The 12,908-nt window shown below is 48.2% G+C and overlaps 2 protein-coding genes across 2 annotated transcripts in view; one reads left to right on the forward strand and one right to left on the reverse strand.

The window, feature by feature from the left end:
* The window catches only part of mRpL18 (mitochondrial ribosomal protein L18), a 49,222-nt gene extending 43,018 nt beyond the window's left edge, over positions 1 to 6,204 (forward strand). Inside the window, exon 3 of the mRNA XM_050183670.3 lies at positions 5,931 to 6,204. Coding sequence (XP_050039627.2) covers positions 5,931 to 5,999 — 69 coding nt within the window. The 3' untranslated portion in view covers positions 6,000 to 6,204. The remainder of the gene's footprint in view (positions 1 to 5,930) is intronic.
* Positions 6,205 to 7,452: 1,248 nt separating this feature from the next.
* Positions 7,453 to 12,908, reverse strand: part of LOC126536545 (2-Hydroxyacid oxidase 1-like) — a 258,247-nt gene continuing 252,791 nt past the window's right edge. The window contains exon 7 of the mRNA XM_055072769.2: positions 7,453 to 7,850. Coding sequence (XP_054928744.1) covers positions 7,842 to 7,850 — 9 coding nt within the window. The 3' untranslated portion in view covers positions 7,453 to 7,841. The remainder of the gene's footprint in view (positions 7,851 to 12,908) is intronic.

Here is a 12,908-nt window from a genome sequence, read left to right on the forward strand (position 1 = left end):
ACGCGATAGTGTGCGACTTGCGTAGGCGATCACTCTTTCAATACCTTCCTGCCGTTGTACAAGGGCCGCACCAAGACCTACGTTACTGGCGTCTGTATGAACTTCCGTGTCCGCCTCCTCGTCAAAGTGGGCCAAAACTGATGCTGACACCAGACGCTGTCGAAGCTCGGTGAAAGCAGTCTCTTGTTGTGTGGACCAGACGAATGATACATCGTCCCTCGTGAGGCGAGTCAGCGGCTCCGCCATCTTCAAAAAATTTTCGATGAAACGCCGGTAGTATGCGCAATGGCCCAGGAAGCGTCGGACACCTTTCTTGTCGGTCGGTGTTGGAAACGAGGCTACAGCGGCAGTTTTCGCGGGATCTTGGCTAACGCCATCCGCGCTGACCACGTGTCTGAGAAACATCAGCTCCTTGTAGCCGAAATGACACTTCTGAGGCTTAAGGGTGAGGTTAGCCGATCGGATGGCTTCGAGAACTTGCCGCAGTCGTTTCAGGTGGTCGTCTAATGTCGCCGAAAAAACAACCACATCGTCAAGGTAGACGAGGCAGCTTTGACACTTCACACCAGCGAGAACGGTGTCCATCATTCACTGGAAAGTTGCTGGTGCCGAACAGAGACCGAAAGGAAGTACTCTGAATTCGTAAAGGCCATCTGGAGTGACAAAAGCAGTTTTTTCGCGGTCTCGTTCATCGACCTCAATTTGCCAGTAACCGCTCTTTAGATCGTGAGACGAAAAATACTTAGCTCGCCGCAACCTGTCTAAAGAGTCATCGATCCGTGGTAGTGGGTACACGTCCTTCTTAGTAACATCGTTGAGGCATCGATAATCAACACAGAAACGAAGCGTTCCGTCTTTTTTCTTGACTAGAACGACCGGGGAGGACCACGAACTGTGCGAAGGCTGAATGACACCATAATCTAGCATCTCCTTGACTTGGGCTTGAATTGCCTCACATTCTTTCGGTGAGACACGATAAGGCTGTTGTTTGATGGGACGTACGTCGGCGGATGTAGTTATTCGGTGCTTCGTGATTGGTGTTTGGCCCACCTTAGTAGCCCGAGCGAAGCACGCGCTGAATTCGTTCAAGAGTTCCCTGCAGTGCGCTCTTTTGGTCGTCCGTAAGCTCGGAGTTTACATCGATGTCTCTGAGCGAACCGTCGTCTGTGTCCACCTCAGAAGCAAAGCACTCGGCGATGTCCGTTGATGGTTCGGCATAGGCGACGGCAGTGCCACGAAAAATGTGCCGATGCTCAAAGGTGAAGTTGGTAACAAGGACCGTTGTCTGGCTTTCAAGAAGTTCCACAAGGCTTCGCGCTACACAAATACCTTGTGCCAGCAACATAGAAATGTTGCCTTCGACAATGGCTTCACCGTCTTGTAGTTCATCGGACTTGACCGGAACCATAACACTCGCACGCAGCAGTATTGTGATGCTCTCGTCCGAAACGCGAAGTGCGGATCTGTGTTCAATGGCGTCGGTCTGTGTTGCCCTTTGTGTCGAGAAAGTGATGCAGTGCTTGCGGAGGTCAATAATGGCGCTATATTCCCGGAGAAAGTCCATCCCAAGGATTGAATCGCGGGAACACTCGCGTAGTACCAGACAACTGGCGAGAAAAGCAGCACCGCAAATCTCTACTCTGGTCGTGCATAGGCCAAGCGGTGTGACGACATGGCCACCTGCCGTACGAACTGGTGCCCCGTTCCAGGGCAACGTAATTTTTTTCAGAACGCTCGCCAGTTTTCCACTAAGAATAGAGTAATCGGTGCCGGTATCTACAAGTGCACTCACTGTTCAGGTTGCGACGCATCATGCGTCAATGTTTTTCACAGCTACTACATAACAGCGGGGTTCCTTATACATTGGATCCAATGGAAGCGATGCCGGGACCGGATGAAAACAACGTAGCAGCCGGGAAAACGTAGCAGTGAGGAACGTAACAGCGGGGTTCTGCTGTACTCCCAAATTGAGCGCGAGGCTCTAGCCCTGGTATTTGGCGTGACACGGTTCCGCGATTACCTGTTGGGATGGGAGTTCACACTTGTAACAGACCACCGCCCCTTGTTGGGCCTTCTCAGACAGGATCGTCAAACTTCTGTCATGGCTGCTGCCCGAATTCAGGGCTGGGCGCTTTTGCCCGGGGCATATCAGTACAAGCTGATCTGTAAACCTGGCAAACAGATGCTAATTTCTGACGCTGTAAGCCGTTTGCCTCAATCGCTGCAGGAGCCGCTAGCAGAAACCGAAGATCTGTCGGAAATGGTGCTTATCATAGACGAGTGGGACCAGCCAGCGGTTTCCCACCAAGAGATTCAAGCACTCGCAGCAGCTGATGGTTTTTTGCAAACGATATGCAGGTACGTGACTGAAGGGTGGCCCTCCGTCGTAGAAGATGACAGCAGAGAAATGGCGGAATTCTGGAAAAGGCGACACGAGTTGTCTGTAGAGGAGGGACTGTTGTACTGGGGCTATCGTGTGGTGATACTAAGTGAGGCGCGTGAGAAACTGTTGAAGATGCTGCACGAGTCTCATCAGGGGGTGTCTACCATGAAGACAAGGGCGAGGGCTAGATTTTGGTGGCCAGGTCTAGATCGAAACATTTGTAGAATGGTCTCAGACTGTCGAAGCTGCGTGCAGGCTCTGCCCATGCCACCTGCACGGAACCCCGTTAGCTGGCCGATTTCGTGAGAGAGGTGGTCACGGCTGCATACCGACTACGCAGGGCCCATTGCAAACAAGATGTTGTTGGTAATCGTCGACGCACACAGCCATTGGATAGAAGCCATTCCAGTATCTCGAGCAACCGCTAATGCAACTGCCGATTGCATGCGAACCTTGTTTAGCAGGTTTGGGTTGCCCCGCACCATAGTTACGGATAACGGTACGCCCTTTACTGGTTTCAGAGTTTGCTGTATTTGTGCAGAAAAATGGAATAGAGCATATTCGTACCCCGCCTTTTCACCCTCAAAGCAATGGTCTCGCCGAACGGGCCGTGAGAACTGTCAAGGAGGGCTTGAAGAGAATGCCTGGTGTGGAGTTGGAAACTGCTTTGGCTAGAATTCTTTGTAACTACAGAAATTCGCAACAGGCTTCAGGGTTTTCACCGTCTGAAGTTCTTCTTGGGTACCGTTTGCGTACAAGACTAGATATGTGTCTTCCTCCCAGGAGTCAGGTAGAGCCCAAGAATCCAGCGGCTGATTCCGCCAGTTGGTACTTCGCCCCTGGAGATGCCGTCTATGTGCGCAATTACGGCATAGGAGAAAAATGGACACCAGGCAAACTAAAATCGACGAGTGGTGCCCGTTTAGTCACTGTGGCTACCGTGGACAGTGTCGTTCTACGCCATGTCGACCAGATCCGGAAACGTTCATCAGACACAGACGGAAGCATAGAAATATCAAGTCCCGAGAAATCACCTCCGACGACCTTTGGGGCACCCAAATGCGAGGCTCAAGACCTTCCCGAAGGGCCTGTTTCTGACCTACGTCGGTCCACAAGAACCAGAAAGCCAGTGGAGCGGTACGGCTACTAGGGGAAAGGAATGCTGCAGATAACCTATTCGGAGCCACGTGCGCCTCTCCGCGCATGCGTCGATGGTCCCTTTTTCCTTCTTTCTCTCTTTTCTATATATATTTCCAAGCTGGAAATAAAGCGTCGTCATTTTTCTCTGCGAATCGGCCTGGATTTCATCGCGTAGCTGCCGGCCTTTGGCCGGTAGAGCGTAACAACTATATTGCCACATCCAGTACGCGGCATGTAGAGGAAGACGAAGACCTCGCGCATTGCAGAAGAGAAGAGGTCCCTGCGCGATAATTTTTTCAGTTGGCCTGCAGTTAAACTGTCCTGCTGTTCTTTTATCGGTTCCTGCTGCTTGTGAATCTTGACACTGGTAGAGGCACTGGGTAACTGTTTGGGATGCCTGTCAGCAGCCCCACATCAAGCCCAGAACAGTTTCGGCGTGTCGAAACATCCGTTCATCGCGCCAGCCGTCGCCTACTAGGCCTAAGCCCGGAATTTGGTTCCATACCAGGAAGTCTGCCTGTTACCACGAGTGCCCAAGCCATGGCAGACCCCTGCCCTGCACAGGTGACTCTTTTGACTTCTCGATCTCCCGTGAGCTTCCACGGCAATACCTACGAGGATGCAGAAGACTGGCTCGAGGAATACGAGCGCGTAGCCAAGTATAATGGGTGGCATGCTGGACAGAAGCTATCCTATGTGTATTTCTCTCGAAAACGGAGCTTGCACGTGGTTCGCAAATCGCAAGGGAATCTGGCCAAGCTGCGATGAGTTCTGCCGCCAGTTCCTCCATACGTTCAGGAGCACCGAAAGGCGAGACCACGCGCGTCTTCTCGAATCATAGATTCAAAAGTCGAATGAAACTGTTGCCATGTTCGCTGAGGACATGGCTCGTCTCTGTCATCGTGCAGACCTCGATATGTCCGAGGCAAAAAAACTCAGCCACCTCACGCGCCGCTACATCACATATCAGCCAGGCAACAAAGTGTGGGTTTGGAGTCCCATCCATCGGTGAGGGCTTTCAGAAAAGCTACTCATGTGGTACTTTGGTCCGTACAAGGTTGGTTTTATGGCACCTCAGCGACCTGAACTATGAGGTTATCCTTGACACTCCTGCTTCCTCCAGGGCGAGGCAGCGTCCACCAGAAGTTGTGCACATTGTGCGCATGAAGCCCTGTTGTTCGGAATGAAGTTCCCACACCTCTTCTGGCACATCCTCTTGCTGCTAGGTGAACATCGGGATGATGCCCTCTCTGGAGGGAGGCAAATGCCACATCCAGTATGAGGCACGTAGAGGAAGACGAAGATGTCGCGCATTGGGAAAGAGATGGAGGTTCCTGCGCGATCATTTTTTCAGTTGGCCTGCAAATAAAGTGTCCTGCCCTTTTTTATCAGTTCCTGCTGCTTGTGAATCATGACAATATCATCTGTACAGTTTCACTGGTCATCCACCTTCGAGAGTGATATGGCTGCCAAATTTTTTCATCCACTTCAATTTGCATTTATCATTTCTTTAATTAGTAAGTACAAGTAATCTGTCCTACGTTGTCCTTAGTGTCTTTATTTGTTGGCTTATGATATGATTAATAGAGAATCGGGCCCCTCAGTTCTCTTTTATCTCCTTTATATATATATATATATATATATATATATATATAAGAGCGGTGGATATAAAGAGCGTTGGAACAAAGATTGCTAGGCATAATGGTAAGAGACAGAAAGAGAGCGGTTTGGATCAGAGCAAACAGGTATAGGTGATATTCTAATTGACATCAAGAGGAAAAAAATGGAGCTGGGCAGGTCATGTAATGCGCCGGTTAGATAACCATTGGACCATTAAGGTTACAGAATAGGTACCATGAGAAGGAAAATGCAATCAAGGACGACAGAAGACTAGGTGGAGCGAAGAAATTGGGAAATTCGCGGGTGCTAGTTAGAATCAGTTGGCGCAGGACAGGGATAATTGGAGATCGCAAGGAGAGGCCTTCGCCCTTCAATGGACATACAACAGGCTGACGATGATAATATATATATATATATATATATATTAGCATGTGTGAGTGTGCGTATGCTATGCTGGTCGCTGCTCTATGAGGGCGGCCCTCCAGTGAAGCCAGACTTTACACCTTGGCATACAGCCGTGCCACATTGTAACAGAGTTGCACATCTCACACACATACCTTTATTATATTTGTTTAGACCGTGGTAAACAAAAGACGTGGTTAGGTCTGTACAAAAGAAATGCAAGCAGGATGCTTCTGATGGCAAGAAATGTTTCTGCCAATTTTGCCATTGCTAATATGTGACATATTAATTATGCTTAATTACAAACTTTGCACTGTCATTGCTATTCAAAGGTGAAGTTGCTGTGAGTATAACCATTTTGCTTCCTTTTTTTTGTGTGGTGCAGCTGCAAGCTTTCTTGGATGGCATGAAGGAGGGTGGCATCCTGCTCACAGAATCATGGAGTCCTCACTGACTGCATCATGAAATTGTTTTTGTTTAGAAAGTTGCACACTCTAGATGTTTTGCAATGAACATGCAGTTAGTTTTATGATGGTACATTGGCGAAAATCCCGTGCTTACTAGTGCCAGCAGTTTGCAAGCTTTGTCCATATACTTGAAATACTTGTCATGGGAAAATGCTGTTCTGGATGCAAATAAAAAATGGCATTTCTTTAAAAGTTGTTGAGCAAAAATTTTTGAAACTTTAAAGTCTTCACCAATGAATGATGTGCAAAAAAACAAGAAGTGGAAATCTACAAAAATATCTGATGCAACCAATGAACGTTTCTGTTCAAGAACTGGTATTTATCTAAAGTGCTCTACTAATGTGTACACAACACATTTTCTATAAATCTGATCCCATGCTGCAAAAGCAGCAGTGTGTTGTACATGCAGGACCTACGGGTATTTACTTAGACAGCACAATAAGGGGGACAGGAAAGGAACAAAAGATTGCCAGTGCTAACTTCCAGCTTCTGTAGCACTATTCCAAAAGAACTCGCATAGTATGTGTGAAGAACAACCACCTGCCCACCTCCATCATCGTTATTAGTATTTCTGCATTTCAAGCTGCCATTGAAGAATATTATGCACTTTAACTACTTCATGTTGTCACTATCCTTCTTTTTCCTTTCAACAACAGTCCCTTCCGCAACAACTTCGGGCATTGCAGGCATTGGAATAAACATACTGGGTGTTACTGCGAAGACAGGAAAGAAGTTTGAATGTCACCTGTGCAGACAGCACAAATTTAGTTCTTGAGATGGATTACTCGATGAGGTAGACATTATTTGCATGAGAAATCAAAAGCCGTAATTGAATTACTAAAACTCACCAATTGGGTATTTAGACTGCACATTAAACTTATGGCTCATATTGCAATTTCATGTTGCAGCCGGTGAGACTGCAAGGCATATTTGTGGTTTCGTCAATTTCGCCTACTGCTGTGCTTCAGTGCACAATGTTTCGTCTTGCCAGATGGTGTGGAGTCTGCATATGCCCTGATCACAGCAGTCTGAGCTGGGTGTGGCTCCAGCTCGAGTCTCCCTGTACATACTCCTGTACCTTGAACAAAACCAGTTAACTAGCGCTGATTCATATCGCTATCACACATGGTGTCAGAAGCTTGAGGAGCATCGCCAAATGAATACTCTATAACAGCAACTATGTATAACCGAGCCGGGAACTCAGTCGTCAGATCAGCACATCTAACTCCAGCCCTCTCATGTCTTCAACTTTATCGCCGAGCAATAGAATGCCTGGAAGGGAAGATGGGAGCGTTTTCGAACAGCCTTCATCAGCAACCAGAGGTGATGGAACAGCTGCGCCGATTGCACCAAACTACGTTGAAAGTGGCCCTGTGCGCCCAAACGGCCTTTTAGCGAAAAATTGCACAGAGCCTGTGCCGTAGCATGCATAAGAGTGAGTGAATGATTAATGAAACCACGTTTATTCCACATTAGAATGTGCCAAGTGCGCTGTGGTGTAAAGGGAGGGGTATTATTGCAAAAGGGGAAGGGTGAGGCTGCCTCCGTTTTATTTACAAATGTCTTGGGGGCAGCTAAGTGGGGGCTGCAATGACTTGTGGCTGTCGCGGAGCTGATCACCAACCGGTGGTGCCGCCGGGTCCTGGAGGAACAACAGCAGTGCTCGCCAGAATGGTCCGGAGGTGTGGTATCCGGGCAGGCCCAAGTCCGGAGAGAAGAAGGCCAAGGTCCTCGCTTTATGGTGGCCAGGGCACGAAGCCTAGGTGGGATGTAGAGGGGGCACTCCCAGCACAGGTGGTTAAGACCCTCCTTCTGTCAACGCTTTGCAGCTAGCAAAACTGAAAGCAAAACCAACAGCACACTATCATCATCAATCATCATAGAAGGAAGCAGAGACCCGTCCATAGTTTCTCACTATGGAGGGCGAGCTCCACCACTGGAAAAGACGGCGCCACCATCGGCGTGACGTGGCATGAGGGATCACGTGGACACAGTGGCCGCGCCGGCTGCTTCGGAAGCGCCGAAGCGAGCTGAAAACGAAAGCTTAAAGTCCCGCGTGCGCTGCGGTTCTGATGAAGTGGTGAGGTTTTCCCGCCTTAGGTATCTGTTTGACAGCATTTGAAAGCAGTATAATAGGTAGTGGCTGCTTTTGGAGGCGTGCAGCATGAGATATTGCTCGGTGCCGCAGTGCCGGACGTACGCAACGGAGCCTAGTGTCACACGTAGCCGCAGGACGAGAAGCTGCGTGAAGCTTGGCTCGCGAAACTTAGAACCGGCAAACAGCCATTGGCTACAACTCGGGTATGCAGCAAGCACAGACGCGATGAGGATTTCTGCTACGGCGTCGGGACTGCAATGTTCGGTGAGTAGCCGAAAACGCGCACTGGGACGCTCGCCGCGCCCGCTGCCCGGCTAATGTCATGTAGCTTTATTTGGTCTGTGAACGTGTTGATTCTAGATTCTGGCAAGTTCGCTGGAATGGAAAGGGAGTGGTAAGAAGTACATTAAAACAAGGCATGGCACATGGTCATGTTTGTGTTATGAGTTAATGTACTGGATTACGAAATAGAAGCAGCGGGAGATCACACGCTGAGAAGACCGATAAACATACAATGCGACGCAACTTCAGAAATAATCTTGAAGCGTCCAAGAATTAAGAAAAAAAAAAGATTGAATCGTCGCGACGCCCATCACAGTCGCTGCAGGCGTCGAAGTCTCTATAACGAAATGATTTTTGAACGGCTCTGATGGCGCCCACGCAACAATGGCTGCTTGTGTACTGTCAAATGCTCATACTCTGCGGCGTGAAGCTCACGGCACGGTGCGAAAACGCGCTCGCAGCGAAAGCAAAGCATTGTGCGTGAACGCGCAGTCAGTCGCTGCGAACCCGTGCGATCGCTGCATTGAGGCTTCATTCTGTTATGCTCCATTCGGTTATACAGACAGCCAACTATAAGAACATATTTCACATAGTTTGCTCTCAGCATTTGCCTACCTTTCACTCAAGAAGCCGGTTTGGGAGACTCCATCGCGGCGACCGCGCACAGTGGCGTTCGCTGTACATATTCGGTAAAGAGATAACGTACGTTATCTGTAAACGATTCTATGCTTTCAGTTTGCCCAAGAGTATTATTTTGACAGTAAAAAACTTCCCTCGTTTTGAGAGCGCTTACAGAAATGTCCAGGAGGGCTGCCGCGTGGTGTTTTTATTCAGCACCGTCAGCCAAACTTATGAGGAGCGCGCCGCGTTATCCCTCATACTACGCAAGGGGTGCACTTCCGACAGATGGTGACTCCGTAAGTTCTCCGCCCCAATAGTCAGGAACTCTATGGGCCCGCCGGAGCCGTCTGGTTTGTCATTTGCACGTTTTGCAGTGAAGTTGTATATGGTGATAGTTCCATGCATTTTTGTTCTTCGTAAACAAAAACTATCATTATCAATGGCTCATGCCCCCCGTAAGCGCTCCCGTAAGCAAGCAAAATGTGCAATGGCTCATAGCCCCGTAAGGCAGAGGCTAGAAGCACTCAGTAAAGTGAAGCGAACATGGATGGATGGATACAACTTTCTTGTACGTCCGGCAAGGTTTAACGCGACCCGGGCTCAGGTCTCCCACGGAGGAACGTCAAGGCCCTGCCTCAACGCCGCTTCACGGGCTTGCTGGACTGCCCACATCTGGATTCCGAGGTCTGAGCTGCGCAGAGCGGCGGCCCACCTCGACGACAGGGTCTCCGGAGTAACTGCCATCCCTCCTATAACTACATTGCACTCCCACAGTATGTGTTTGAGTGTTGCTTTGTTTAAGCACTGAAGCGAACAGTGCTTAAATTCTTTCTAATCATGCATGCAACATGCAGAACAGCATGTCGAAAACTCATAATCAATGGCTCATACCATAGGTGCCGACTACAAGGGGGCTCCGGGGCTCGAGCCCCCTCGCCCCCCCCCCCCCCCCAGCAATCACTGGAGGGGGCTTGAGCCCCGGAGCCCGAGCCCCCCCTCACCCTGCGATGCCAAATCCTGCCCCTATCCCCCTTAAAGTGTCATTACCAAAGTGTTCTGTTACCCGTATCATTTGAGGTTTCTTTTGAGTTGCCTCTACCTTTTCACTTAAAATTTTATTGCGCTAAAAGCTTACTGCATGTCAGCGTCATTGAAATGCACGGCTGTTAATTCATGTTTTCGCTTCTGCACATCCTAGCAATAGGAGGACAAGCGCACCAAAGCACTTGCAGCGGCTACCTCATCGTTATTTTTTCAATTCAATATTTTAAAAATTTTCGCTTAAATATTGCGCTTAGCGTTACACTCACGAACCTAAGGGAGAAGACGTGGACGTACGTAGTGCAAGCTACCAACTGTTTAATACTGTTAAAGAATACGCTTATGTACAAAATGTGGCGCGGGGGGGATATAAAAAGACATGACAAGGTGACAAGTGATGATACCTTGGGCCGGAAATACATCACTCACTTGCACCCGTTCGCCCTGGCAAACTCGACCTCAGCTTCGATAAGCATGATGGATGGAGTGCTTACGCACATCTCTTTTTCTTTGCTATCGCAAGTGCCTCCCATCTTTCTCGCTCCATTTTTGTTTTTGATGCACCAGTCACTAGGGTGCTTTCTAATAACGGAGAGCATTTGCACTGTTTGCAGTGCGCAGCCAAGTTGCTAGGTGCTGTCAGAAGCGGGCACGTGTATTTGTGCTCCCGTAACCTGTCGTTTAGACGGCGTCCAGTTTGCCCAATGTACTATTTCCCGCAGTCTAGTGGGATTTGGTAAACCACTACTGACAGAATGTAGCACTTGGATTACCTTCTTTGCACTTTGGATTACCCTTCTTCTGACCGCCGTGGAGAGCCCACTAATTGATGAAAGGGACCAGCGTTCAGGACTTCCGTGGGAACTGCGTCGACTTGAGGTTCCCAAATTGCCACGTATATAGTTGCCTCGTATGCGGGGGCGATTGCGCAGTTTTGGAGGCAGAGTCTGGCAGAATGGTGCAACATCATGGGCGGGATTTTGCAAACGGTTCAACGATTGTGATTGGCCGAGAAGAACAGTGAATACCCTTGACGAGTGAAAGAGGGAAATGAACTGGATAAAAAGCGGAGCTGGAGTATTGTAGGAGAGGCTCGGACATGAAAACACTTTCACACATGTAATGGGCCATGGAGCCGTTCTTGTGATTCATGTAAATTTGTATATGAACCCTTTCTTCTCATCTCTTGGGCACCGCTCTGCACCTCACTTTCTCCTGCCACCTGGCACGGCACCAACCATGGCATCTTTGTGCCGCTCGGACCTCCCGATGCCTCAAAATCAGACTTACTCCAGTCCCGATCTATGCATATTGTACAGTTTCTCATGTACTAAAAACGATATTCTTTTTTTGGAGGCTTATGCATTGAAAGGCTAGCTCTATATATGACCGTGCTTGTAACAGTTGAGCAGGCCCTGCATATCCCTATACAAAGAGACAGAGCTTGCCAAACTTAAAGGGTCCCTGAAATGTTTTTGTTCTATCTAAGAGTGTTGCCTATGCATAGGGAGTATATCGCCTAGAGTGCTTTCACACAAACATTCTGTGGCAGTTTAATATAAGAAAACGGCTACAAAATGATTTGCTCTCCTCTCAAGTCATGGCATTTTCCCACCAGTTTTGTACCTTGAGACCATGGCCATGTCCTGCCTCCTTAGGCATGTCATGCGGTTGATTTGAACTTTGTGCCCCCGCATCTCTCGCACATTTCATCTTGTTACTGTGGTGACGGCGGCCTCAACAAGTTTACATGGATGCAATCACGTTTCCCCATAGCGTGCAGTCACTGCAGCTTACTCCCTGCACGCGTCTGTAATACATGAAGATGAGCACAGCACAGTGCTGGTACCATTCATGTTTCTGCTAACAAAAAAAAAAAAACGATATTACATGTATTTTTCATCTGAGGACCCCTTTACAACCCATAAGCTGCTATCACCACTGCACTATGATTAACCTTGTGGCATTCTTTATCCTCCTCACCTGCTGCTTCACACCTCAATAATAGAGCCAACCTTTTTAAAGAAACTTATTTTCCTGCGCCTGCATGCGAGGGAAGGAGGAAAATAAATCTGCTACAGTTACAGACAGGTGCAGCTTTAGCAGATGAGTTGCATTCCCAGGCGGAAATGTGCCATTGGTCTCAAGAAACATCTACATGTCTAAATTATTTATTTTTATTTATTTTTACTATATTTATTCTTTTATTTGTTTTACAAGTGAGAAAATTAGCATGTGCAAGTGTGATATTAAATATAAACTTAATGGGGCTGCTTGTTTATAGCATTCCTGATGATGTCGTGTGGGGAGGCAATCTGATTACTCACTTGAGGGGCATCCCTCACCCATTCTATTAAAATGAGCAAAGGCAGCTGAAAACACAGGAAGTGGTGATGCTGTGATCATTAACAATGCAGATGTTCAAAACTCAATAAAAAATTATTAACTTTACGCAGAGAACTTAAATTTGTCTCTTGATGATGAGAAGGACCTACCCTACCTACTCAGTACATTTGTACACAACCTTCAAAATCGTTTCAGCATCCCTTTAATCGCGTGGGTATGACGCACACAGACAAGTGTGGATGCATAGAACTGAATGAATCACAAAAGGACATAATACTTTATCAATGTGCCCTTCTTGCAATAAAATTATTTGGTGATAACGGCCAAGAATCCAGGACATGCTCCTTCCTCAAAGCTCACCTTTATCCCTCTCTGCTTAAGAAGAAGGGGGGAGGGGGACTATGTGCGAGTAGGCACCATCACGCCTGCATTGCAGACAGCTCAGAAAACTGTTGTGAGGGTTACTGTAGTCCGTGACATAAGGCATGCCTAAATGCGCTGTTGGGAG

Source organism: Dermacentor andersoni, chromosome 3 (assembly GCF_023375885.2).
Source record: "Dermacentor andersoni chromosome 3, qqDerAnde1_hic_scaffold, whole genome shotgun sequence".
Classification (NCBI taxonomy): Eukaryota; Metazoa; Arthropoda; class Arachnida; order Ixodida; family Ixodidae; genus Dermacentor; species Dermacentor andersoni.